Genomic DNA, 27,020 nt, shown 5'->3' on the forward strand with positions numbered 1-27,020 from the left:
CTTCTTAGGTCAATCTTGGCGATTCAGACTTGACATCAATACCTTAGATGTGTCAGCTGAAGAGTGGCCCAGCGCAGAGAGAACCTGTTTCAGCAGGATTAGGCTATTCACTGCCTGGAATTCCATCCAGAATCTGTAATGGTTGGCAAGATCAAGAAGAGGTTTGGGTTTGTTGTTTTGTGGGGTTTTTTTGTGGCCGATTCTTGTAGTACTTACAAACCAACACAAGAGGGTAGTATTTACATAGGAAAGCAGCTCACGAGCTTGGTGGTGAAGAAAACCAGGTACTGTAGAGGCTCTTTCTGTTCCCCTATTTATTTTTCTGCCTTGGGCAGAATTCAGTGCCCTATAAGTAGACTTCTGCAAGAATGGGATAAATGTACTTGTCGTCATATCAAACCAGTTGGTTTGTGCTAGTTCCCACTGGCAATAAAAATTTTCACACTGGACATTTCTGCTGGTGAGTGGGCAGAGAAAGGCGAGAAGCTCCTTCGTGATCACTCAACATGAAAATTTAATGTCTGTTAGAACCATTTATAAACTGGATTTTCTGCTACATGAAAAACAATGTTCAAAAGATCCTTTTTTAGATGTAAATGGAAAGCAGAAACTAATGCAGTAGTCAAGATGAGCACAATGGTTACTTCATTGTGTCAACATTAAGTCTAATATACACATGTATGCTAGAATGCTTTTATACTTTTGTTTGGGACACACATTTTGCAAAATTACAAAAAACAGCATGGTTAAAACTAAGGGGAACATGTTTTTTCTTTTTTATTTAAAACAGCTCTGTTGTCTTCATGAAAAACAAACATACCCTCTGTGTGAGAAGAGTGCCAGTGTTCTTATGTTATCTTTTTTTTTTAGTAGCAATTTACTCAAATGTCCTGAATAGTCAGCTTCAAGTTTGATAGCTCTAAAGCAGTCTAAGATCAGTGGCAGATAAGTAAGGGTAGAAATCTTGGGTATGTTGACTGTTAAGAGCATTCTTAGGAAGAGAGTATGCATCCTGCATGCATCCTAGTGCAGAGAAGGCAGGGTTGGAAGCCCAGTAACAAGAACATGTTAATTCTACAGGGCCCTTTGGTAGGGATCCCCACAGGTAAGAGGAAACAGCCCTAGAATGCGCCAGAGATAGAGGAATAAAATGAGTTAGCAGATCTGTGGAGATGCAAATGCTTGTTCTCCATGAAGCAAGGGAACTCTTCCAGCTGGTCCTCTGTGCTGCTGGATGCTTTAACAAAATTTCTTATCCTTCATGAGCAGGACAGGGTTGGTCCTGCTATCAGCAAATGAATATTAAAGCCCTCTGAGGCTCCTGGGTCTCTGGAAAACCTCCTCGTGTTACTCCCAGCTATGTAATGGGTGGCATGCAGAGTCAGTCCTGAATGAATCTTGTAAAGTGATGTGAAGGGCAATTTTACTGCTGGAGGAGGTAGGGCAGGGTCATTCCTCTCAGAATTAGTATGAAGCTTTCTTTGACAGATTGGTGGGGTCTCTAGCATCTGTCTGCATTCTTTCCTGTGTGGAAGGCTGCAATGGCAGAGGGGATCTGTCTTGCCCCTTGATGGGATCAAAGATTCTCTATCCCTTCTCTGCAGTTGCAAGAATAACAGAGAAGAGATGTAGAGCTGCTCCTTGTAAAAGGGTGCAGAGCCTCCTTGAGAGGAGTAACTCCTAGACAGCTGGCCGCCTCCCTTGAGTTGGAATGAGAAGCTGTAGAAACACTTGACACTAGAAAAGCAAAGGTCTCACCACACCCACGTTCTCACTGGTGCCTCACCTGCCACAGGTATGTGCATTCAATTTCCACTAAAAATATCTCAACAGGTTGGAGGGGCAGGAAATAGTCTCTTACTGTGATTACACCATAAGGGCTAGGTCAGAGGGTGTTTGTATAACTGAAGTGGAATAGGGAGTGTCTAAAGATGCATTTGGTCAAAACAGAATTTGCAGCCAGGCTAAAGCAAAATCTGTAGCTGATCTAATGAAACGTGAGGGGAAAAGAATGGAGCGAGACCTGTCTGTCTCTGGATAAAAGAAATATCAGAAATAGTTCAGAAAATATCAGCACTGGTATGTGTGTGGCTGCATACTTTTGTACATCAACTGATGCCAGTGTGTTTGTTCGGTCAGGAGGACTCTTGAGGGGCAGTTCTGAAGCACACCTCTCTGCACACCTGAGTCTTTGCACAGCAGGGAGCTGAAGTGGGGGATTAACCTTAGTGTGACGTAAGGTAGGATTGGGCTAACACAGCCTGTCATTTTTTTTGTGGTTGAAACTCGAGTGAAGTTTCAACAAAAACTGTGTTCTCGAAAGATGTTGGGGGGGGGGGGGGGGGGGGGGGTGTTTGCAGTTTGAAACAATTCTGCACTTTCCAAGTCCATAATGAGAACATAGTTGTTTATATATTTTAATTAATGTTTTATAGTTTTGATTTTTAATACTGCGTAGGGGACTACTTTGGACAGTAAAGAATGGGGATGTAGTGTCTTTCACTTAAATGTTCTAGAGCTAGCAGAAGCAGGACAATCCTTTGAAGGGGAGGCATAAAATTAAACATTGATGTCAGTGTGGATAACTGACTTCAACATAAGTAAGGATAGCTGCAAAAAGTAGCAGTCCCTGCAACCACACAGTAGTCCAGAGCAGATGCTGTGCTGAATTGACCTGTCTGAAATGGATTTGACGTCTCGGTTCCCCAGTGCCATGCATCTGCTGCCCAGGGGCTGCAAGGGAAGACACAGGCAGAAAAGCACAGCTGGGAGCCAAGGTGGGGAATGCAGGGCTTTTTTCTGTGGTGGCAGCCTAAGCCTAAGTCTGCTTAAAATAATGATGAGGAACACAGCCTGTTCAAGGACCTGGCAGCCTGCCTTCCCCCTTGCCCCAAAAAAGTAGAGATGACTAAGAGGGAGAGCTAAGTATGATGACTTTCTAGCAACACCATTAACTTGTGCTGAGAAGAGGCTCAAGTTTAGGAGGGAACTGTCAGAGTAAGAAGTGATTGGGAATCTGGAGGGCCTTAGTTTAGAAAGCAGGACTGAAATTAGTATATTCCCAGTTTAGTCAAGCACTGAAGAAGGAAAATATCCACCATACTTAAAAGCCCTTGGAAGTACTTAAAAAGGAATGGAATTGATTGCATGACCTGTGAAAGACACAGGCAGGTACCAAGCATTTTGATGTTTTATAAATGTGAAGTTGTGGTTTGCCTGCAACGGCATGTGAGGAGCTTCTGTAAACATCCAAGTGAGCAATTCTTGTAAATGGTGCAGAGGAAATGCTGTAAAAAATCCAGCTTTGGTGCCAGAGGTAGTCTGTGTAGTCACTGTGAATTCTTACTGCTCTTGCTTATGCACTTACTGGTAGATTTGGGGGGGGGGGGGGGGGGGGACTGTGACCGTGTAAACACGGAGAATCAGAACATAAGTTTCTGACAAACCCAAGCTTTGGGGTTAACTCCTGAGCTTTAAAAAAAAAAAAAGGTTAGAAGACACTTTCTCAGTCTTCAGATGGCTTTTTTTTCCTGGTCAGACTATGAAAGCTCCTTCTGAATAACAATATTTAAAAGGGAGAGCTAAGGATGTTTCAGTCTTCTGGCACCTAAGAAACGGGAGTGGTTGCTTGCTCTCTGGCCCAGGGATGAATGCAGCCATGCCTCCAGTGCCGTATCTCTTCCTGAGGACTCCTCAGATATGGAAACTTATAATGATGACAATAGCACTTTTTCTCTGCTTCCAAAGCCCCCCTCGGGCACAGGTACATGCCTTCCTGAACATGATAATCAAGTATACATCATGTTTCATGGTAGGATGTGTGTTGAACTGTGCCAAGGTCATGTCTAGTTGTGCAGTAGAAGACAGTGGCACTGTGCAGTCTCCAGCTGTTGACACTGTAGGTCCTCAGGGAGGGGTAGATGTTCTTGGAGCTTGTTCAGCACTTTTTCAGGGAAGCATCTAGAAGCCTAAAGCTGTGTTTACTAGAGGTTAACATGGTGTAATTTTGCATGCTGAAAGGGAAGAGGGCTATTTTTATCTTTGCCTTCTCTGCTGGAGGATCCTTATTGTTGCAGAGATGTACATGCTGCTCTGTTGCCTCTCCCTAAAATAAAGTGCCTCTCCCTAAAATAAAGGACTGTCAAAAGTTTCCGCCTTCCCTTGGGCTTAGTGCTTGCTAAAGTTTTCTGAGGAAAGGGAAATGCAATGTGGGCTTTCTATGCAAAAAGGGGAAAATATTTTGTCTTCCATTCAAATCCTAGCAAAGGCAGAAAAAGAACCCTGTTGACAGGCCTCTCACAGAGACTATTCCTTCTGTCCATCACTTCCTCCTCCCTATTTGATATTGTCAAGGAAGGCAGGTTTTTTGGCATGTGTTTCCCATTTGGATTGATTTAAGTCCCCTTTAATCCTCAAGATTTTCATCCACAAACATGTCTCTGTGTAAAGAATGACAAATAGCAAAACTTGCTCTGCAAGTCATCTGTATGAGGTAGAGGGAGGGTTGTATGATAATGTTGAATTGCTTTGGTTATGCTGGTTTTCCAGATGAAAATCGTTTCGTTGTGTGGTTTTTGTTGTACGTGTGCTCCATCCCATGAACAGGGCTAGAACATGGAATTTCTTGGCTTTCATGTAGGAAAAAGTCTTTTGCACAGTGAGAGTTACAGTCACAAAAGTACCTTCTTTCCTGCAGTAGCAATGTAAGGGGACACAAGGTCCATGGAGCAAGGCTGGGAGAGAATGTGTAGAGGCTCATTCAATTTTATTTAAAGCAACAGAAATTAAGGTACCCCAGTCAAGCATGTAATTGGATATACTTGGTCTTCCACTGTCTTTATTGTAGCTCAGATGAAGGGAATTTATAACAGGAGATACCCAGCCTGATCTGTCTTTTGCCAGCTTCTGTTCTTGATGTATCATCAGCAGGGAAGTAATACTTCTCCCTCAATATGTATTCAGAATGATAAATTTGCTACTAGTGAGTGATTTCCTATTACTGCTGCTCATGTGTATGCTTACAGGTGTGCTAAACCTTTATCCTGGTGCATGCCAGAGGCTCTCTTTGGTTGTTAAGAACTGGTCTCCAAACACGATCAAGAATATGAAGCAGACAGCCTAACAGACTCCTTTGACAGAGCCCAGGCAGAATCAGCTTTCCATTTCTGCAGTTGCAGGCCTTGAGATGCCTCTTGGAGATTCTGCAGAGCTATGGACTGTTTTCCATTGGATACACTCAAGTCATGTATGTGTATCTTTCGTTTAGGCTCTCTCTACCCATTGGTGAAAATTGTTTTAGTGCTAAGTAGGAATCTTGGTGCTGCCTTTCCAATTTTCGAGAAAAAATTAGATAAAAATGCAAACTTTAAAAAATTCAAACAAATTATTGGCTGTGTTCTCCAAAATGGATAATGTAGTGAGGAATGGTTTGTAAAAGATCTATGGAAGAAATGTCAGAAATAGATTTGCTAGTCTGTTCTCTCTAAGATCAAATTTAGAGATCGCATCATTTCTGCTTGGGTTCAGCTGGCTGGCTGCATCCAGGCTTGCTCATCTCAGCTGAGTTTGTTAAAGAGCCTTTTCTTGCGAAGCATGCTAGTGTTTTGTGACCCTTTGGTTCTTGCAAGGCTCCCACTCGGAGATGACTTCTTTACTCCAACCGTACTGCCTCTATCTAGTTCAGAGGATGACTTTTTGAAGATCCTCTGAATGCCAGGCTACCTCCCCTCCTTGAAAATGCCAGTGCTGCTTTCACAGGTCAGATACTGCCACCTGGTCTGGCTAGTGAACAGCACTTTGTGATTAGTGAGGAATCTCCCTCTCCATCAGGGTTGCGTTAAGCTGATGGAAGGGGAATTGCTGGAATTGCTGTCACTGGTCGTCTTGGTCTTGTATTTGCATGGACTGTTTGTGAGTACGTGACTGCTGTGTTCCTTTGAAAATCCTATAACAGACAGTTGCGGCTATCTTGAATTTGGTAGAAGCAGCAGATGTAGAGGAAGATGTGGCTAGTGCAGGACCCTGTTAGCCTTCTGTTGCTGATAAACCTGTTGTGCAATGGGAAGGCAGCTCGCTGGAGGGCATAGTATCAATGAAATTTTTGGTGAGTGTCTTTATCTCTGTATCTTACACAGCAAATTAGACTTTCTTTTTTTGCTAATTGCTCTGTTCTTTCTTGGAAAGGGAGGCAGAGTCCCTGAACCAGCAGTGTTTGCTTGTCCTGTGCCAAACAGGACACATGGATAAAAACAGAGAGCTGTCCTCCTTTGCTGCGTTCTTTAGCTTCTCCTACTTGGGCCAGGGCAGCCTCCTGGTGGAAGTGTTCAGCTTTGTTAGCTGTGTCAGCCCTTTGCTTCTCGGATCACCTGAGATCTATAGGACCATGTATTACCAATTTACACAGGTAGCACAGAAAATGCACAGAGGAAGATGCTGTTCTGCCTCAAAGAACTTGTGGGTTAACATCCAAAAATACGCTGAAGTCTGTGGAGAGTACTGTGCAGTAATTATTGACATGTGAAGATACAGGGATAAAGAGGAGGACTGATGTGGGGGAAGTCCCTCTTATAGCTGGATGTGAATTGCATGGAGCTGTTATCTCTCTTGGTGGGGAAAAGACCTTTGACAAGTAGAGATCTGAAGCCAACCATGGCTGGGTGACCTTGCCTTGAAGTGGCTTCTATGATCTGGGTGCTCATCTCCTTGGCCTTCGCAGCAGCAGGACAAATATGTAAATTTCTGCCTGCTTTGCTAAAGTAAGGTAACTGCACCAGAAGCCATGCTGAGCCTTAAAATGAACCTGGGATAGAAGGAAACAGCTTGTGAGCTTGTGTGCTTTCAGCTGGAAGGCTTTTCTGTGTGACTGAAGTGGGCAATAGGCTGAGCCTTGCAGCAGAAGCCCTGACTGCCTGATGTACAAGGCTGTACTGGTACACCAGAGCAGGTTAGCCTGCCTGCTCAGCATGTCAGCAAAATCTCCCTGCCCAGATAGGCAGAGCTTGCATCTTTCTGCTCTCCTACATTGTCTGCAGGATTGCATCATTACCCAGTCCACTCCCATCTTTTGATCAGATAAAGCTGACCAAGGGACTCCACTAACCTTTGGAAACATTTGGTGCTGGAGATCTTGGGGTGGTGGTGCCCGCGGGGCACACAGCTGGGGAGCCACCTCTCCTGTGGCTGAGGGAGAGGGAATCTCCCTGCAGGTCCTGGGGTAGGGGAGCCCCTCCACCCACAAGTGCCTGAGTGCAGCTTCCCTCCCTGCCTTCAGGCCTCTCCACAAGGACTGACTTACTCCTTTGGAAGCATTGGCCAAGGCCTCCCTTCACATAATTAACTGGCAACTCTGTGCTTCACTCCTGCAGCTGGCGCAGGCCTGCCAAGTTCTGCCGAGATCCTCCCTGAGCAAGATTTCCTCGTGCTCAGCATGCCCCAGAATGTGTTGCATTATTAAGCTTCCATTATTGGGTGCTTTTTTGGGGACCTCCCATCTTCTCCCCCCACCTTTAGCCATTCCTACATGTCTGACTCCCTGCCTTCACCAAGAAGGTCTCATGCATGCATCCCCCTTTCTAAGCACCTTCTGCACTCTGCCCTGCTCACTTCTCCCCAGCCTTGCCCCACCAAGCAGCCTGCAACCAGGTCCCTAAGCTGCCCCAGGGCTGTTTTTTTGCTTTGCTGTTCATGCTGCAGTGCGGTATGGTCCTGCAGGCTCTTCTCCCAGCTGATGGACAGGTGCTTGTCCAAGCCATTTGCTTCCAGCTTTGCTTTCCTTGTGTTTTCAGGGTGTCAGGGAGATGTGAACTGCCTCAGCAGTTCCCATGTGGCTCTCCCCATCTTGATGGCATTTTAGGAGACACCTCTGTGCTTTGAAGCCTCTTGCCACAGGAAGCTAATGCAGCCCCTGTGCAGGTGGAGGTCCCTCCATTGCACAGTTGCAGGCATATCCCACCTCAGCCATTCAGGGACTGACTGGGATCTGTGTTCACAGATAAAAAAGGAATGAGGTAAATGATAGAAAGAAATGGAGATCCTGCTGGGCTCTCTGGGCAAGTCTCTTGTTGCTTAATAATATAGGACTGCTTGTTAGGAAGAGATGGTTCATTTATATTCAACATCTTCTTTCAAGTCATTAATTGTATTAGTCTTAAATCCATTTGATGAGTAACGAGAGGGATGGTTAGGCTTAGGGCAAACCTGTCAAACTTTTTTGTTGTCCTGGAAGGTTAGGATACATCCTAGCCAGTAACAGGCTCAACAGTGTCATTTCTCTGCTCGATGATTATAAATGTGTAGTTAGGGAAGTCAGATTTCAATTGGCCAGCGGAGGTTTTAACCATGCGTACGTCTAGATTAACCGCACCGGAGATTGGGGATTATCAACTGTTATGTAATAGCAGACTTTTTTAATTAGAACAAAACTGCAACAGATGCTGTGTTTGCTAAAGAAACCAGACTGTCATGTCCATCATGTCATATCCAGAATGTGTGTTTTGTTTGGCAGAATAATGCACATGGATTGCCACTTTCCTTTGTCTTTACCTCTAGTAAAACAACACTACTGGTCAGATGGGTGAATCATTATAGGTTGGATTTAGTTCTTATTTGGGTTGTCAGGTAAGAACTGAAGTTGGTTTAGTTCGCTTCCAGTTCAACACAGTGTCAGATCTACTGTGTGAGTTCAGTTCTGGCTGAGGAAAAGCTAACCCTATGTAACGTAAGATCTCATGGTAACTTCACCACTATGTACATCATAGCCCTGTAACTTGATAAAGCCCTTGGAGTCAGCAATAATATTGCTCAAATCCATAGCATGTGTGGGATCCCTTCATTCACATACAGCATAGGCTTCCCCCCCCCCCAAGAATATACTTTGGCTTATCCCACACATGATGGGACATGTTGTGTGCCAAGCAGAAGGTCAGAGCCAAAATTTGTATTGATTCCTTTTGCCTTTTAAAACATAAGCACAAAGGCAATGAATTTTCTGTGTGATTAAATGAACCTCCCTGCAGGTCCCAGAGATGGAGTATTGTGTGCTTGCTGAAATGTAGCAGGACTGTCTGGTGCCCAACAGCTGCTAAGTTTTACCCTCAGGTGAGGTCCCATCCACAGCCAGGGATTCCTGGAAAAAGCACTTTACAGCCTTTTCAGGAGAGCTGCTTGTGTGCCAGTTGGTATTTCATTACTGCAAACAAATGTCTGTTATGAGAGTTTGTTAATAATGAACAAGGAAGGGATTATTGGGCAATACAACAACCATGGAAGAGGAGAAGAACCTGCTGTGGGGAGGCTGAAGCTTCCCTTTGCCATATCATGCACACACCAAGAGCCATGCCTCATCTCTGATGCTTTCCTGGATTGCTCATACCATTAGCTGAAGCTGTGTTTGCATTTCTGAAGAAGTTAATTGGCAATTAAACCTTCACTAAACCCTTCCCTGGGGTATGGCTGTCACTTAGGGGGACTCATTTTTGTTTACCAAGAAAACAGCCAGGGCTGCTGGGTCTGGAGAACAGCAGGGCTCCCACGGGAGAGCTTGCTTGTCCTTCCTACCCTGGGGCCAGGAGGAAAGGAGCACAGCAGTGCCAGGCCAGAAAGGGGCTCCTTAAGTTGAGGTTACTTACTGGTCCAAATTGAAGCACATGCTCTCTTTCCATACTGCTAGCCAGAAGCTTTGTAAACCTCCTTCCTTCCAGCCAAGTCCTTTCCATTTGGCTACTAATAATGGTTGCGCACTGATGTTTTTCTCTCTAGCTTAGGGGACCTTCTGGGTTGTCAAGAAGGTTGGAGGAAAAATAATCAAGGCCGGAGACTTGCCAATTGGCTGTATTCTCTGTCTAGTTCAGACCTTGCCTCTTCCCAGCCGTGGGCACAGCATCCAGGCTGGAAGTTCCTGGAGTACATAAGTTTCTACTTCACATTCAACAGTGTAATGCTCTTTTCTAACCAAGCACTGCTGCTTGTTTAGATCCATGCAAACATGGTAAGTTTACAATACCTTTAGTGACCATGAAGTCAGATGGCAGATGTCCCCACAGGCTTATCTGAAATTGGGAGAGGAGTTAAATGAAGGTGTGAGGTGAGACAGAGCAACTATCCCAGCAGCAAATCAAGAGACACTTTGAGTCCTGCCAGCTGATCTGAATCATCAGTGGAAATTTCCATTTGAACTTTACGTGGAATGATGGGGTTTTGGTTAAAGGAGTGAGAAAGGGGGTGTGTGTGTATTCATCTGTATATGTGCGACTGAGTGTTTAAGACTGCATATTTGAAGAGTTATTTTTTCTTTGCATTCATCAGAAGACTTAAAACAGTAAGAGTAGGATTTTATGCACAGACTGCATTTTCTAGTCAACTCTCCCTTTGAGATTTCCACTCTTTATTGTGATAGAATTAAAGGGAGGATAATGAAATGGATTACATTAGGGCCTCAGCTTCAGTTCTCAAGTACTTAATTTCTCTGGCTAGCATTCAAATCTATGGCCTCAAGTGCTCCATCTTTACAAAGTGCAGCCACTGAACTAGGCAGTGTTTAAAGAGTACAGATCTTTCAGATGTGGCTTCACAAAGCAAGCAGAGGGGTCCTATTGCAGTGTAGCACATGCTAAGCATCCTGCAGTGAATTTTCTATGGAAAACCATTTTCAGTGGCACTCCTGGGTTGCGATTGCAGTCTCTCTCTCTCTCTCTCTCTCTCTCTCTCTCTATCTCCCCCCCCCCCCCCCTTCCCCCCCAGCTCCCTGTCTGCTATCATTTCCACCAACAGCACCCTCGCACCTTGCAAGTCCTGCATTTTTATCTAGTTTTAATAGACATTGCAACAACGGAGGAAAAAGCGCATCAGGCAATGCAAGGCTGGGTGCAGCCAGGCTGCTATGTGTGCGTGCTTGCACCCAGGTATGCATTTTTGTGTGTGGTTATGTGCCCACCGAGATTAGGCAGAAACTGCAAGGAAGGGCATCATTTTACAGAAGCAAGCAGCTGGAGCAGGAATGCTATCAGGCCTCTTAAACACACCCATTTAAACTTCTGCCTTAGTGAAGCAGAGAGAATAGAGCACTTTCCCCCTCATTTTCCCTAAGTACAGCTACTTGAATGTGTATCATTATGTCATAGATTTTTATGCTGTTCTACCAGATGCAGCAGGCATGCACCAAATGAACGTTGCTATGTCCCTTAGGGAGCTTAATGTTACTGGTGATACTAGGAAGTTGGAGATCTCATAAAGCATCGGTTGTGATTAGCAGGTAGGACAGGAGGAAACTCGAAAGACCTTCATGTTGATGCAACACCTGATCGCTCCTGACAAATATTGCACTGGGAGAATCATTCAAGACAGGGTTTTGGTGGGAGGAGTGAAGAGCTGAACTGTGGTCCTGGGCTTCTGCTGAGGCAGTATCTGGGGATACTTATGTGCCTTTGTTGTCCTCAAGGTTAGAAGAGCAACCCACTCACCTTAATGTACAACATAATGGAAGAAGTGGTGGAAGGAGGCCTGCATTCATCATCTTGTACCAAATGAAAGGAAAGTGCCCAGCAATGTGCTGGCCTTTTAAATGGAGCATACCGAGCTCTGTTGCCCAGCGAGCCCTATAACCTCCACCCAGCATGAGGGTCCTAGGCTACCACCTGCACTCCCCCTGCGATGGTGGGACACAGTGCTGTCTGTGCATGCCTGAGGAGCACCAGACCTCCAGGCTCCCAGGGCATGCCATCTACCTGTGCCAGAAACCAAGTGCTTCCAGGCTGCTGCTCTCTGCAGAGCAATTCCTCTGGCTCCTGGGTTGCCAAAGGGAGGGGAGTCCTTAGGGTTTGAGCAAAAAGGTATTTCTTGCATGCTGAAAGCATGGCCCTAGCCCTACCCTGATGAAACACACATTGTGTTTTTCTCCTGTCCCATCTCTTGAGTGTTTGCAAGGCTGCATCAGCCTTTTTGGCACATGTGCACTGCGCTGGGGAAGGACTACAGTGTGGGCTGAGCTAGGGCTTCCCTCATGGTTGCTGACTTAAGAGTGCTTGAGCTGCCCTGAAAGGCATCTGTGGAGTTTTACGGTCATATATAATTATGGCCAAGCAACAAACTTTACCTAGGGTGAACTAGCAAGCAGAACTGAGGTGTTTGCTTTATAAACCATTTATATGTATAATCTGGCAACTATTACTCACTCACATTCCTGCCAGGTCAGCACTGGCATAGCACTTCAGCAGTCTCCAGCTCAAGATGAGAGAAACACAGACCATCTCCCCCCATCTCCATCTGCCTGAGCTTTGCTGCCAAGCACCTGACACCCCAGAAGATGAAACTGTGCAGACAAAAAGCTTGTTCTCCCAGGGCTGCAGTAAGACATTCTTCATCAGGGCTAGCACCAAAGCCTTGTGTGTTATCACATTCCTTGGTTACACTTCCCTGAAGCCTGACTGGGGTTCCCAGGGACCTACGTGGCTCCTCAGCAGCTCTCCAGCTCCAAGAGGTGACGCTGGGTGTTTTGGCACACAGCGATCAAGAACTGCCTGACCTGGGAAGCTGCTCTAACCTGCAAGAAAATATTCAGGAGTAATATGTTACCTTACCTTACAATTGTTCCTTATATTTTTCTCCCCCGCTGCCCATTTCCTTCAAGAAAAATCAGAGCATCGATTAATGATTAGCCTTGGTTGGATAACACAGACCAACCAAAACTGCTGGCTGATCCCAGGCCATGGTTCTGCAGTCAATAACAGATCTGTGCACAACCGTATTGCTCAATAGAATGTGTCTGATTAAGATTAAACATGTAAATACAATTGTATTTTTGATAATTTAGCCAGGACAGACAATATTGAGCTTATGCCAGCTTTTATGCCGGCTATGTGGGTACACAGATCTGTACCAGCATGAAGCTTGTTGATAAAATATAAAATCTATCAACACCTTTTTTTTTTCCCCAATGAAGTCTAAAAGGGAGGAGTGATTTATGGTGGATCTCAGCTTTGTTTTGTGTTGTTGCAGTGGTGTTTGATCCAGCAGCAGTAAAGCAGAATTTTCTGTATTGTTGAGCAGGGAGTTTTTGTGTGCAACCTGATTCCCAGGAATGCTGCTTGCACAGCAGCAGTCCTCCGCAGAGCCTCTTACCCAAGGCATTGCTGACAGGAGAAATCAGCCTCAGACTCCAGGGCAGGATGGCTGTCTCGGAACATCTATTGCCAACAGCCACCTGTGCAAGAGAGGGCCTAATCCTCTCGCAGTGAGAATCTCAGCCAGTCATTTCAACCCCACAGTGTGGAGTGGAAAAGGAGGGAAAATGGAAAATTACTCCAGGCACAGTGGGCAAGGAATACTGAAGGGAGCGCTATTAGGAACTAGGCAAGGGTACCAAAATGAGGACTGGCACGCAGGGAAATCAAAGGCTGACTCGTCCTGGAGTGCTTTGCTTAGAGTCTGGCTTCACGAGCTAAAGAGGCAGCCAGACATCCCCTCTCTCCTAAATCATTTCCCCGGCCTTGCGATCAGCCTTTATGGGAGAGAGAAAATGCAGATTCTCCTGGATCTCCCTTGGCATGTTTTCCTTTCTGGGGGTATCGGGCAACCCACCGGTTGGTGTGTTTTCAGATGCCTTGTTTCCTGAGAGTTATACACTTCTCCCCAAATGTCTGTCTGCATACAATACCCACTCATCCATAGCAGCGTGACTTGCTGCTTTGGGAACACATCAGCACAAAATCAGATGAGGTTAATGCCATAAAGGAGCCTTCTTAGGTGCTCTGGTAAGTGGATGGGTACAGGATACCCCCCAGGAAACTATGTCGAGAGGAATGGCTCAGTTGTCGTAAGTGAAATGTTTATCAGCATGCTGTTGAAAGTCCTAAAGGAGGTGATAAATCTAATTTCTTTTTTAACTTGCTCACAGCCTTCAAGAGCACCAGTTTAGCTGTATGAAAAGGCTCAAAATGATCACAGCCACAGGTGCTCTTAGCTGCTTTCCACTTATTTCTGTCTGTTCTTGCTCTGGCTTCCACGCTTGTGGAGCATGAAAGACAGTGTGACACCCGCCCCTGTGGGATAGGAGCAAGTCTAAGGCATGAACTCAGCCCAGTTTCGGCAGGTGCTCCAGGAGCCACCCTGTACCCCTGAGTTTCCAGGTACTAGGCTGGCCATACCTGGGATTGCATACAGAAGTGCTCGTGTTTGCAGCACAGCAGAGCATTGTGTTCCTCGTGGAGGACCAGGCAGTCCGTTGCCATTACGTTTCCAGAAGCAGGGTCTTCTCACCAATTTGGATGCTCTGGCAGGTAATTCACAGGCTTGAAAGTTTCTGTTTATAGGACATACCCACTAGCACTGATTTCAGTTTTTTAACAAGTCTCCTTGCCCTTTACTTGCCCAAATCTCTCCCCCTCCCAGTAAATCATGAATGTCCTGTACCAAGAATCTGGGCATTTAGGAGCCAGGAAGAGAAAGGGATTGGCCAAAACCTACTCATTTAAAGAAAGGAGCTTCTTTGAGAGAAGGCAGCAATCAACACTCAAAGCAAAGCAAAGCACATTGCTGTTACATACTAGAAATGTTTATTTTGTTCTTGAGACTGAAAATGGCAGGGAGCACAGCATGCAGTTTGGAAAAGCTGCTGGCTGCAGAGACAAGTAACAGCTCTGAAGGGCACTACTATAAGTTTATTTTGCAATTTTTTTAGATATAATTTGCTTTTTGGTGTCACACTTTTAATTTCCAAAGGAAAAGGATTCAGCTCTTAGACAGGGGTTTTGGTAATCCTTGGGTACATGCTTTCAGAGCCAGCGCACAAGTGATTCAGGGACAGGACCCCCAGGAAAAAGCCCACTGTTATGCAGGGGCACCACGTGTCCCTTTCCAGAAAGGACACCCCTGCCCTTGTCTTCGCTCCTAAGGCAGAGGTGCTCCGAGCTGGCTGCCTGGACTGAAGACCCATCACCTCTGCACCAGGCTGTTTCCAAGGGTGTCATAATGTTTATATCTAAACTGCTTGAAGGACGAAGGAAATGGATGGGGCAGAACAGGGTGGAGGCTGTTCTAATGTTAGCTCAGTATGACTGTGATAACTGCTGGCAGGGGGGATTTTTTCAGGGAGTGAGGCCGTTCTTGTGTTGTCAATGTACTGCACAGGTAGCTAAGCAGGAGGAATGACACAAACATAATTCACAACGCAGCCAATACCAGTGACTAAAAATAAACATGTTATTTAGACACATTCCACAGCGCCAAGCACCGTCTCTCCCCAGGCATCTACTTGCTTTATTACTTGGCTTAATGAGAGATACTAACTCAGTCCCTGAACCTCCCAGACGTGCTCTCTCCCCCAGACCTGGCTGAGCTGAGCGGGGCTGCAGCACTCGCCCGCCCTTCGCTGGCTGCTCAGCCCTGCAGCACTGAAGCTGGCGGAGCAGGGCTGGCCCAGGGCACAGTGGGCAGCACTGGGCATTGGCACCCCACGGGAGGGAGCAGGGCCGGGCAATGCCAGCAGCGAGAAGGGGAAAGGAGTGGAGCTGACACAGAGGGAGAACCCAGCCTTCCTCCTCCTCCTGCTGCCTGAGGACTGGAAGGGGAGGTGTGGGTGCCTGTTGCCTGAAGGGGTCGGTCCCTGCTGCCATCCCTGCCGCCCCTTGTCAGCTTTAGCTACTGCTTCTTCCCATTCATCAGCAGCCAGCTTGCTTGTCCAGGGCTGCGGTATGGCCAAAGCAAGCTGTTTTGCTACCGACAGCCTCCCACCCAAAGGAACTTCCAACATTACCAGCGTTTTGCTACTGGATTGTGTTGAAATGATTTTGGAGACTTGCTATGCAATTCAGCTGACAAGTGTAAAGATCTGTATCTAAATTCATTATCTGGTCTCCCTTCACCTCTGTTGGAGAGAAATAGATACTTCTCAGGTGTGATTTGGTTTGTCGTGAAGCAGGTCAACTGAAACTCCCCTGGAAGTGCCTCTTTCTCTCCACCAACTATAGTGGGAATCTGGATGACTGCCTCCAATGAAGAAGTCTGCTCTGTAGACACCCAGGAGTCAACTTAATTGCCCACACGCTGGTGCCTAGGACCATCTGCGATCCCCTGGGTTATTCAGTGTGAGCTGATGCTCCAGAAGGGTAGTTTCCCCCAGCTCTTCTACCCTATATGCCGTCCCTGTGCGGGTGACTGAGTTGCTGGTGACTGAGCTACAGTACCTTCAATGAACTATTTGTCTATGCTGATGCACAGAATGAAATCCATATGGTGGATTGTACCTAGACATGTACATCTAGGTACCTATATATAAGCTGGGCATCTCAGCTCTGAAATAGCTAGTGGAAATTCAGCACTGAATCCATTAAAAAGGTGATTTGAGATGCCTAAGGGTATCCAAGATATCTGCACAGGACTGCCAGATCTGATACAGGAGGTGTGGGAGACCCATGTGCTCCTGGAGTGGTTCTTGGAAACTGAGCAGGATACCCTGTGGCATCTCAAATGATGAGGCCCCAGGCAATCCAGCCAAGGACACCTGGGAGCATTTCAGCGCACACAGAAATAGGCACCTTCACCCAACCAGCAGGGCCAGTCCTCCTGAGATTTTGGCTGTTTGGGCTACCTACCAGGAATCAGCAGCACTGGAGCTCCTAAGTCACTTGGGATGGTTTTTTTTTAAATTAGCCCCATTTATTAGCCTGTTGAAAGTACAGGGTGTGTTTGATGACTGACTCTCAAGGATTTCTCAGGCATTCTGGAAAATGGTAGTGTTACTCTTCTTATCTTTTCTTCTCCCCCCCCACACCCCAATATAATTTGACATGCTGCCTTCCGTGGGGTTTTGTGTGTCTGTGTAAATGTAGGGAAGTAGCTGGCAGTTCATAATGTGCTCTGACAAGATGCAAATAGGCTGGCGGTGACCCGTGACCTTTGAAAGCTTCTCGGGATGTCTTCCTAGACAGGCTGGGTCCCACTGAGCTGGTGCTAAATTCCTCTCCATCACTCCTCCTTTCCTCCTCTGATTTTTCACAACTGCCTCCTCCTTGGCTGGCTCACTAAGTCTGGGACCTACTTTGAAGTTGAGATTAATTTCATGTAAAGAAACCTGGTATGTCCTTTCCTGAGAAGCCTCAGGATTTCACACTGAAATGAAAAGTAGGAAGGACATGAGGAGCTGTCCCAGGGCTCAGCATGGGTCACCCCACAGTGACTGCATCAAGCGTTGCCTTTCACTCGATGAGCCACTCATCCCTGCAGGCCCTCGGGTGCTTCTTGAGGGGGTGCAAGAGAGGACTCTCTTGTATGTATTCCGTGGCAATCTCCACAAGTGACATTTGAAAGGAATCAGCACCCAGAAGTAAGCCAGGGGCCCTAAAACAAACAAACAAACAAAATTAATATGCAGATGAGACAACCGTGGGCAGTCAGACCTCAGCACAGATATGTAATGCTGCTCCCCCGGTTTTGGGAAGGAGCACAACCTCTAGAGAGCAGGAGGGATTTCCAGGCTTAGGGGCTGTATGTAGGGACTGAGTGCTTGGTGGGGCTAGGCCCTGATGTCAATTCCTTAATCATAATAATAAAATTCTCCCAGTGAGTAATATTTAAAATAACAGATGAAGTCATGGACACGTTGGAGATAGCTGGGGCTTTTCATGGGATTGTGCTGACAGGTGTGTCAGGCCAGAGGCACAATGTAGAGCAAGGGGGAATTCGTCATTGCCTTCATTCATTAACCGTTCGGGCCAGCAATTTGGACAAAGTGACTCAGCACTCGTGAGCAGACAGAACTGCGCCTTCGGAGAGCAGGGCTGGGCTGAACGAGACACCAGGAAAGGCAAACCTCCCTTTTCAGGAAAAGGAGCCGATGGCTCTCACTGGCAGAGGTGGAAGGGATGAGCGGAGCAGACGTGTCCCCGCAGCACCCAGCGAGAGCCCCAGGGAAACCGTCTGGAGCCGGGCTTGCAGCCGCTCTCCCTCCAAATGCTGTGGGCCCGTTTGCATCCCACAACCTCCTCACCTTCCACCTTGCAAGCGGTTATCTGCCAGGAAAGCACACAAAGAGACAAAAGGCTTGGAGCAGGGAGGGAACGCAGTCCCTATTCCTAGCCACAGTCCCCACCGGAGTCAGGCAGGGGAGCACCATACCCTGGCGGTGCTTGGCTGAGTTCAATGCCGTCCCAGGGCTGGGACAGGCAGCGGCTCCATCTCCACCCCGACGCGGGGGTGAGTGCCCCGCTGACGTCAGGAGGCTTTACTTCATTTCTTGGCACGGGACCATATTTTCATAGTTGTGTGCTGTCGGAGAGGAGAGGCGGTGGAACTGGAATAGGCGTGCTCAGGCACACCTCCTCAGCCCTCCAGGTGTTAAAGCTCCCCGAGGAGGGTGAGCGCGGGGCTGCTGTTTGGCCAGGGTTACAGAAGCGGAGGTGACTGTGTTACTGGTGCACTGGGAATTTGCCTTTTCTAGCCGGAGCCTCCCTGTCGCCTTCTCCGGGCAGGACCCAGAAAGGTAATTCAAGGCAATGTCCTACAGGATCCAGGGTGGACCTGCCTTCTGCAGCTGGGGTGGGATGGCGTGCCGGACCGTGGGTCTGGGGGGTGGGAGAGCGGGGGCTTGGGGTGCCACAGCGAAGGGAGAATGCCTCCCACCCTTGATTCTAACATGGGATTGCCAGCTGGAGCAGGGGGAGTTACGGCAGACTTTCCTGGGAAATGATTTGAAATTTGTGGCTGGATGGGTGTATTTTATGCATAGGTATCAATGAGAGAGGAGGCTCAGGCTGGAGGGGGAAGACTCAGCACTAAAGTGAGAACCCTGATTTGGGGTAAGCCATGAAGTTACCACAGCACAGGCTCCCTTGCCCAGACTGCAGAGCCCCTTGGAAATCCCAGACACTTCTGTAGATGCTGGGTGAGCAAACTCAGCTTCTGGGGGGCAACACTCACCCAGGAGACAATGCAGAGATTCTTCGTGCCTTTTCCCTGGAAAAAAAAAAAGAAAAGGGAGTAAAAGTTGGTGGTGCAAGTGGCCAAGTTCTCCAAGGCAGCGAGGTTCTTCCCATCCTATTTGTTCCAAGGGCTGTGGCAGGCAACTGGGGCAAGTACCACTTGCAGTAAGTGCTGGTCAGGACCCAAAGCTCTGGATGTGCTCGGTGCTGCCCTGGGGTCTCACGCTGGGTCTCTGAGCTCTCCACCTGCCCCAACAGCAGGCACCAATCTGTATCTGCCAGAGCTGTGAATAGATAAGCTAATCTTATCAACAGTGAATCTCTGTGGATAAAACTGTAGCATTTGCTCTCCAGATTTTCAGAAAGGTTCATTATTTATTACTCACAAATGTCCAGATAACTCAGCTATTTGTACAAGAGATCATAAATCCCTAAAATTTTGTGAACAATTATTTGTGAAAACTCCTGCATGTGTTATTCACTAATTCCGTTCTCTCCACGGGAGTCCAGAGTTCCTGCATATTTGAATGATTTGCATTTTATTGTAGCCAGCTTTCTGAAGAGCTGCACATCTCCTTTTATGCAGTGAGGTTAAAAGCTGGAAAAATATTCCATCATTTATAAGCAGGTCGCATTGAGGCATATGTGGGGCTGAGAGTGAGTCACTTATATTTTCCCCCTTCATTCATTCCTTGATTAGATCAACTGCCATTTACTGAAGATTCAACCTACATTTCCTAAAATCTGCTGGAAGAGTTTTAGAACCAGCCTCATAACTGCAGTGTGTTGTTCTGGAGGGGGGAAATCAAGAAAAATGGCCTGGCAAGCACTGAAGACTAAATTTTGCAAGGTTGACTTTTTTCTTTATATATCAGAAAAGAAAGCCCTTGGTTTTCCAGCATGGGTCACTATTAAGGCCAGATTCCTCCATGTTTCATGCTGATATTGTATCTAAACTCCCATTTTTATAGATTTTAGAGACCTGAGACTAACTGAGCAATTTGGTACCTAGAGAGCAGTACCTGACCCCGGGGATCTAAACTCAGTCAGTGCCTGCATAATGGGCCATGGAGTGCCCAACGTCCTCGTGCAGTGGTTTCTGCACATGTTTCAGGCTGCTGAGGAAGTAGGCAACTTAATTCCCCTTGGCGATGGGCAGAGCTCACCTAAACAGCCCTCTTATCCCCTGGCGAGACAGGCTTAAACCAGGCTTACTCAGACAGCGCTGAGCTCTTCATGAGGAGACAGCAGGAATGCGCTGGGTGCGTTAGAGACCTTGTCCTCAATCCTCAACTTGTGGACTCCTCTAGTAGTAACTTGGCGGTTACTTCTCATGCAATGAACAGCATTAGGTCTGACATGTCAGACCTCCGGCCAGCGCAAGGCAGTTTCTCGGGGAGGGGACCGAGGTCTTTGAGACAGTTCTTACTGCTGCACTGTCATGAAGAAGGAGGAATATGAGTTTAGGGCTCATGGTTGGTGGCCTGTATTTGCTATTTAATTTGGAGTGAGAAGAGCTATTCTGGAGGCATTCGGGTTGGTTATCTGCAGGGTAAAAAGTAGTTAAAGTTCCCCTTCCTTCACACCCATAAACCAAAGCCAAGAGTTTTTCAGAGAAAGCAAAAAAGGGAAAAGAAACAGTAATGAGTTTCCTGGTTTGCATTGCTCATCTCTGAACCTCACCGGTACAAGGTACTGATGCTGTCTGAACTTGTCAAAAGAGCCTAAACTGTATTATGACTAACTGCTGCTGTCACAAAAGTGACAGCTCAGCCACAAAAGCTCAGTCTGTGCTGCAGGGCACCGAGCTAATGCCTGCTAAGGCGTCTCGCTTTCTCCCCGTGCTCCTACAACATTGCACAACCCCAGGCACAGCGCAGAGGACGTGCGAGGTGAACTGCCTCCTGTTAAGGGGCTTGGCTTGCCCTTGGTGGAGAGCCGATGCCAAACAAGGGGATGGCTCCGCTCGCACAGCCCCATGTCCTGAGCACTGCGGTGTCCTTGCCCAGTGAGACGGGGGTCGAGGTCGGTCCTGCCTCTCCTTCCCCACTGCTGGCAGCACCCGGGTGGTTGATACGACAGCCTGTGTCTTTTCTTCTTCTACAGCTCTGGGGAAACATTTCACCGGGAGGTTGTTCAAGAAGGCGAGAAGATGCCAATGTCGGCTCCCCGAGGCTGCGGCAGCATCGATGCTGACTATTACCTACTCTGTGACATGGAGAAGGCCTGGGGGATTGTCCTGGAGTCACTGGCTGCAGCTGGCATCCTCATCACCATTTTCCTCATCTGCTCGCTCTTCTTTCTCATCTGTAAAGTCCAAGACAACAGCAAGCGGCACATGATCTCCGTCTATTTCTTCTTTCTCTTAGGCACGCTCGGCATTTTTGGTCTCACCTTTGCCTTCATCATTCGACTCAATGACAGGACTCGCCCCACTCGCTTCTTCCTATTTGGAGTCATCTTTGCTCTCTGCTTCTCTTGCCTCCTCACCCATGCCTGCAACCTCAACAAACTAGTGAGAGGAAGAAAGCCCTTCTCCTGGCTGGTGTTGCTGCTCCTCATTGTTTCCTTTGCCCTGGTACAAGTCGTGATCAGCATTGAGTACTTGGTCACCATGTTAGTAAACCAGAAAGACAAATTTCTGAATATGTCTGTGGAGGAGACCAACAAGGACTTTGTCATGCTTTTGATCTACGTGCTCTTCCTGATGGCTCTGACCTTCTTGGTTTCCATGTTCACATTCTGTGGGTCATACAAAAGCTGGAAGAGACATGGGGCACACATCTTTGTCACTATCCTGTTCTCCATTGCCATTTGGGTAGTGTGGATCACTATGCTCACAAAAGGCAACACGGCTTTAAGCAAACGTAGCTGGGATGATCCTGTCGTGGCCATTGCTCTGGTGTCCAATGGATGGATCTTCCTCATAATGTATATCGTCCCTGAAATTTGTTTCCTCACTGCCCCTCTGAAGCTGGGGGACTACCCGCCAGAAAATGACTTCTGCCAACCCAAGTTCATAAAGCAGACAACTGGAGTGGACAACCGTGCCTACACCCAAGACGAAATTGTGCAAGGTACGATGAAGTGAACGACTCCAGTGTCCCCCCAACCCTAACCACACATGCACCACTCATGAGCCGAAAGGGTTAGGAGGGCTACAAGAAAAGATTTGAAGAGGATGGATAATTTAGAGGTAGGAAAAAGTGTCAGACTGATGAAACTTCAGAAATGCAAGTGAAAATGAATCTCCAGACAAGAGGGAGAAGAGTAAGGACCAATGCAAAAGCCAAAGATATGTAGGAGGAGTGACTGAGTAGGAGACTTACTGCGTGTCGGGGCTGAGACATAACTCCTTATGATTCTGTTATGTCTGGGAAGTCCATGTTAAAATTCGTGGTTTTGTTTGTCTCTTAGAAATGCTCCAGCTCTTCAGACCTCTCCTGGTTATACCTTGGAGATTATTTATTCCAGTTCTGATCTGGTTCCCATTATCCATTTAAAAATGAACCCATTATCCAAAAAGGAGGCAAGGAGGTCTTACTTTTCTGTATGGTTCTCATGCCTACTTGGACAAAGCAAAATGTTTTATCAGTTGAGGTTTCCCAGATCTGTGGGTGGGAGATGTGACTGCACTCCCCATGGATCTGCTATGGAGATCACGTTTGTCCCCTGGAGTCAGACCTCCAGATTTGTAAATAATAGCCAAGAAAGGCTGTGCTTTCCCAGGGAATACTGCAGAGGGGGTCCTGGGCATACCAGTGGGAGGGATTTGGCTGGATGATGACAGTAATTGTGAGGCAACAGGAGGTGTCTAAACTCCAAGGCCACCTGTGTCCTGTTATTTACAATACCATTCATTCCTGCTTTCATAAGGAAATATTTAATGTCACCCACCCGTGGATTTTAACCCATTCCTGCCTGCATATCGCATAGTTTGATCAAGTCTAAAAGCAGCTGCTAACGTAGCCACAGGCCCTCTGATTCTCCCTTCGTGTGGCATTTCCAAGCTACCACCTAATGCTAACTCACTGTCTTTCCCCACCTCTTGTCTTGTGACTCAGGAGACGCAGGAGACCTCAGCTACTCCCCATACTCCTCTCACTTTCAGATGAAGGTAAGTTCATGCCCTCCTTCACCCATTTCACCACATGTAGGCTATTGTTCAGGCACTGAAGGGGATGAAAGGAGAAGGGGCAAAGACAAATGGACCGAGAGCAAGCTCTGTGGAGGCAGGCAGGTGCTTTGCATGGAGCTGGGTGATACCATGGCTTGTGTTCATGGAGGTGCCTGTGGCCGGGGGGAGGGAGCTGTGACATGCCCAAGGACATAGGGAGGCAAGAGGGGCCCAAGGCAAAGCCTGAGGTTGTGGTTTTCAGTACTTCTGGATTTGCCGTCACGTAAGTCGTCCGTTCCTGCAGTAGACTGTGCCCTTTCCTCAGGAGATTGTGCTCCTTTCCCCAGCCCATGCCCTGGATGTATTCCCACTAGCAGTCACTGGAAGTTGCAGTGCAGATCCAGAGTGGGCAACCTGCATGTCCCCATGTCCATTCACTGGTCCTCCTCCAGACCACAGCCTAGCCAGGTCTAGTAGCTCACATCATGTCCCCACATGTCCTCTGGAGACATGTCTCCATTAATCATTTCTTCTGCCAGGATCCTTGTCCACAGCCCCATCGATCACACTCTCAGGAAACCTTCAGCTCTGCTTCTCCCTCCCCTCTTTTGTTTTTTTTTAAGCCCTATTTTATTATTTCTCTCTAGTTTTGAAAGCTAAAGACTTCCGTGCTTCCTTTGCAGACGATTGAACCCCAAAATGAATTCTCCATCCCTCGGCCCAAGGCCCGGACAAGCCCGTACCATGACTACGCTGGTGGGAAAGGCCCCATGTAGCAGCTCGTCGGCGAGCAAAGAGACGAAGCGCCCATCAGCAGAGGTGTGGGGAATGGGCCACGGGGTGACAAGTGAGTCGATCCTGCAGAAGAGACTGAGTCAACCCACATCGGCAAAAGAGGAGAGGAGAGGGGTCCTCTTTTCCCCGCACGGGCACCCCTGTAGCCCCTCTCATTCCTCCAACACAGCTTTCAGACACCGCTCTGGCCATCCTGTCCCCGCTCACTCTGTTTCTGCGTGGGATGGAGCTCATCTCTTCTGACAGAGGAACGTGCTGGGAAGAGCCTGTCCTGGCCTATTTTCAGCAGGAATGCGGTAGGGCTAGAGCAGCAGGAAGATCATCGGCCGGGTCTGCGCCCGGCTCTGCCCCAGCCAGGACGGGCTCTGACCAGCTCGCGGGGATGCCTGAGCCCTACACCTGATGGGAGAAGAGGTGGGAGCAGGAGCATCAGCCCTACACATCCCCACTCCTGCCCACCCGTGAACACGCCTCAGGTACTCCCGAGGACACCCTATCTATCCACTGTTACTTTTGTGCCCGCTCCCAGCCCTGCCTGGCTCTCCTCCAGAGATCAGTGGAGAAGAGACAGAGAGGGAGAGAGAGAAAGAGCAGTCCTTTTTATTTCTTCATGTTCACTTCCAACCCGTTCCTCATCACCTAGAGACCACGGTGGAGGGGGGGAAGGAAATTTAGACATAAAAACCTCTACACCTATTTACCCTGACGCATTTTCTGATTTCTGCTCCAGCATCAGCCTCTCTCCCAGCTCTGACTCCTGACCGCGCACCCCAGCCGAGCTCCCCAGGCTGCCTGCCCACCCCTGCAAACCCTCCCTCCCCACCCCTGCCGCCCCAGGCTGTGATCCCTGCGGACAAAGCCTCTTCCATGCAGCAACCTGCCACACCCTGGTGGGATTTAAGCCCGTGCACCTTGGAGCTCTGCCTCCTCCCGAGCGTGTCTGTGGCATAAACACGAAACATTTCCCAAGCAGCGATGTTACGGAGGGCGGACGCCCTTCTTCCCGCGAGTGAGCGAGCCTGCGCGTGTGTGTGTGCGTGCATATATATATAAGTGTGTGTACACGTGTGCGTGCTGTGTGCGTTCCGTGTGGACTGCACCCTGGTGATGAGCAATACGTCTGCAGAGCTGAATCATTCTGTAGCCTGCTTTGCATTTGGTAAATAGCTTTCCATGATATTTCGTATATAAATACACAGAGCTCTCCAAGTGGGTGTGTATGGTACGCTGGTGTCTGACACAGCTATATATTTATTTAGTACTTTGTATGTGGAATATTTAATTAATAAAAACCCAAACAGCCTGACTATGAGAGACTGGTGTTCTTCCACGGGAATGTGGAAGTGGGGTGACAGCAAACAGCTCTCCGTCGGTTGGAGCGGGCCACCTGGGAGGCTGCAGCTGGGGGAAATGGCAAAGAGATGCTGGCTTTGTGGACCAGAGATCAACTGCTTGAGGGTGCAGAGGAGGGTTAGTTGCTTCTCCATGCTACTTTTCTTGAATAAAGCAAGCTGATTCAATGTTAGAAGTGCTTACGAAATAGAAACCCAAGCCACAGCAAGCAAATGCAGGAGGAAGGATGTGATCTTTTCACCACTGCATATGTCTGTGCCTGCTGCATCTATATTCCTGTATTTATTTGCTTGTGTCTTGCTGGGTACTTGCATAATCAAGAATAAGAAAGGAGCTTGTACACATTTAATTCAGCTAGTGAAAAATATGTGTTTCTGATGTTCTGAACACATGTAATATTTTTATTTGGAAGTAGAAACAATATCAAAGCAAAATAATGGTGATGATAATGATAATGATGAAGATAATAATAGTAATAATGATAATGATGAAGATAATAATAATAATAATTTTTTTAAACCTCCTGATGGTATGAGGCTGTAATCTTCCATTTCAGAGGCTTCCTCTCCCATAAGCTTTTATATGGTATGTTATGCTACCACGTATACATATGCCCCTGGCAAGCAAACCCCCTTCCTCAGGCACAGTGCTGTCTAGAATATGCCAGGCTGGGTCTTCCCCACTCTTCCTACCAGCACTGACAGGCAACGCAGGGACATTTGGGTTTCCTGAATCCCTTGCCATGAGAAAAAGCCCTCCTAGGCATTGGTTTGAAAGGTGTATCTTGCCTTTTTCTAGTAAATTTGAGGTGGAAATGGTGCTTGCCCTCCCCTTCTCCTCTCCCCTCCACCTACACAGTTCCACAGGTGTCACACAGAGGATGGGAGACAAAACTTAAGGATACTAATGTAACATTGGGGAGCAGATTGGGAAGGGGGTATGTGAAGCTGTGATGCAAGTTGTTGACTTGCAGCCTGAAGGCAGGAGGGTTGTGCTTGAAACAATACCAAACCTTCAAGAAATGAGGTTTTCAAGCTGGTGTGGTGCCACTGATGGCTTCAATGTAGCTAGAGTATGTCCCAGGAGGAGCCAAAAATGTGTTAAGAGCCAGCTCCCCTGCTTCAGTGGAGCCTGGTGGAGCAAAAGGACAGTCTGACAGGACAAATAAAGAGCGAAGTGTGCTCTTACCATGTGTGTTTGCCACATCCCAGACACTTACCAACTCCTTCACTGACTGCCACAGACCAGAAAGCGCCTCCCAAATGCACCTTAACCCCAGAGGCAGCAGAACTGGGAGGGCTGAGGGACACCATATGCACTCCCATTGATTCAGGGCATGGCGATTTTCTTGATTACTTGGTTGTTAACTGTGCATGCTGCTCAGCAGAGAGTGAAAATCTCCTTCCACGGATTTGCAGTGCCTTTTAGAGTAAATTTTTTAAACCTCTGTAATAACACAAATACTAATCTGCCCAGGGTTATTTTGCACTTTTTCAATATTAAGGCAGCTTTGGGTGAGGGCTGATTTAAATGCCAAATTAAATACAAATTTCTGTGGAACTTGGCACTGGCAGGAAAGGGGTGGTGCCAGTCTGCACGTTCCTCACACCTCAGGAAAGGCTTTTGGGAAAGCAGCAGTTTCCTCTTTCCTTAAAACTGAGCTTAAACCAAACCAGTTGGCCACTTACACACACACACGTCCCAGGGAAATCCTGAACTGGTGGGGACAGACAGGCTAGACGTGAAAGGCACAAGTGAGTGGAGGAGGCAGGAAGGTTGTCTGATCCTTGTGCTGTTTTTTCTTAAAATCTGCCCACTGGAAGGCCAGTAAATCCAGTAAGGCTCAA

The 27,020-nt window shown here is 47.5% G+C and overlaps 1 protein-coding gene across 3 annotated transcripts; it reads left to right on the plus strand.

Moving 5' to 3' along the window:
- The first annotated feature begins 53 nt into the window (after nt 1-53).
- LOC126034421 (retinoic acid-induced protein 3-like) lies at nt 54-25,126 on the plus strand. Of its 3 annotated transcripts, none has more exons than XM_049792109.1 (4): nt 54-2,240; nt 21,015-21,985; nt 22,973-23,025; nt 23,709-25,126. In XM_049792109.1, exons 2-4 carry the CDS (start codon nt 21,061-21,063, stop codon nt 23,799-23,801), a joined length of 1,071 nt encoding a protein of 356 aa, XP_049648066.1. In that variant the 5' UTR covers nt 54-2,240; nt 21,015-21,060; the 3' UTR covers nt 23,802-25,126. The 3 variants fall into 3 exon arrangements, with proteins under 3 accessions (XP_049648066.1, XP_049648067.1, XP_049648069.1); XM_049792110.1 differs by lacking the exon at nt 54-2,240 and adding an exon at nt 17,501-18,469; XM_049792112.1 differs by lacking the exon at nt 54-2,240 and adding an exon at nt 19,620-19,758.
- Nucleotides 25,127-27,020: the final 1,894 nt, after the last annotated feature.

This window comes from Accipiter gentilis, chromosome 34 (genome assembly GCF_929443795.1).
Source record: "Accipiter gentilis chromosome 34, bAccGen1.1, whole genome shotgun sequence".
In the NCBI taxonomy this organism is placed as follows: domain Eukaryota; kingdom Metazoa; phylum Chordata; class Aves; order Accipitriformes; family Accipitridae; genus Astur; species Astur gentilis.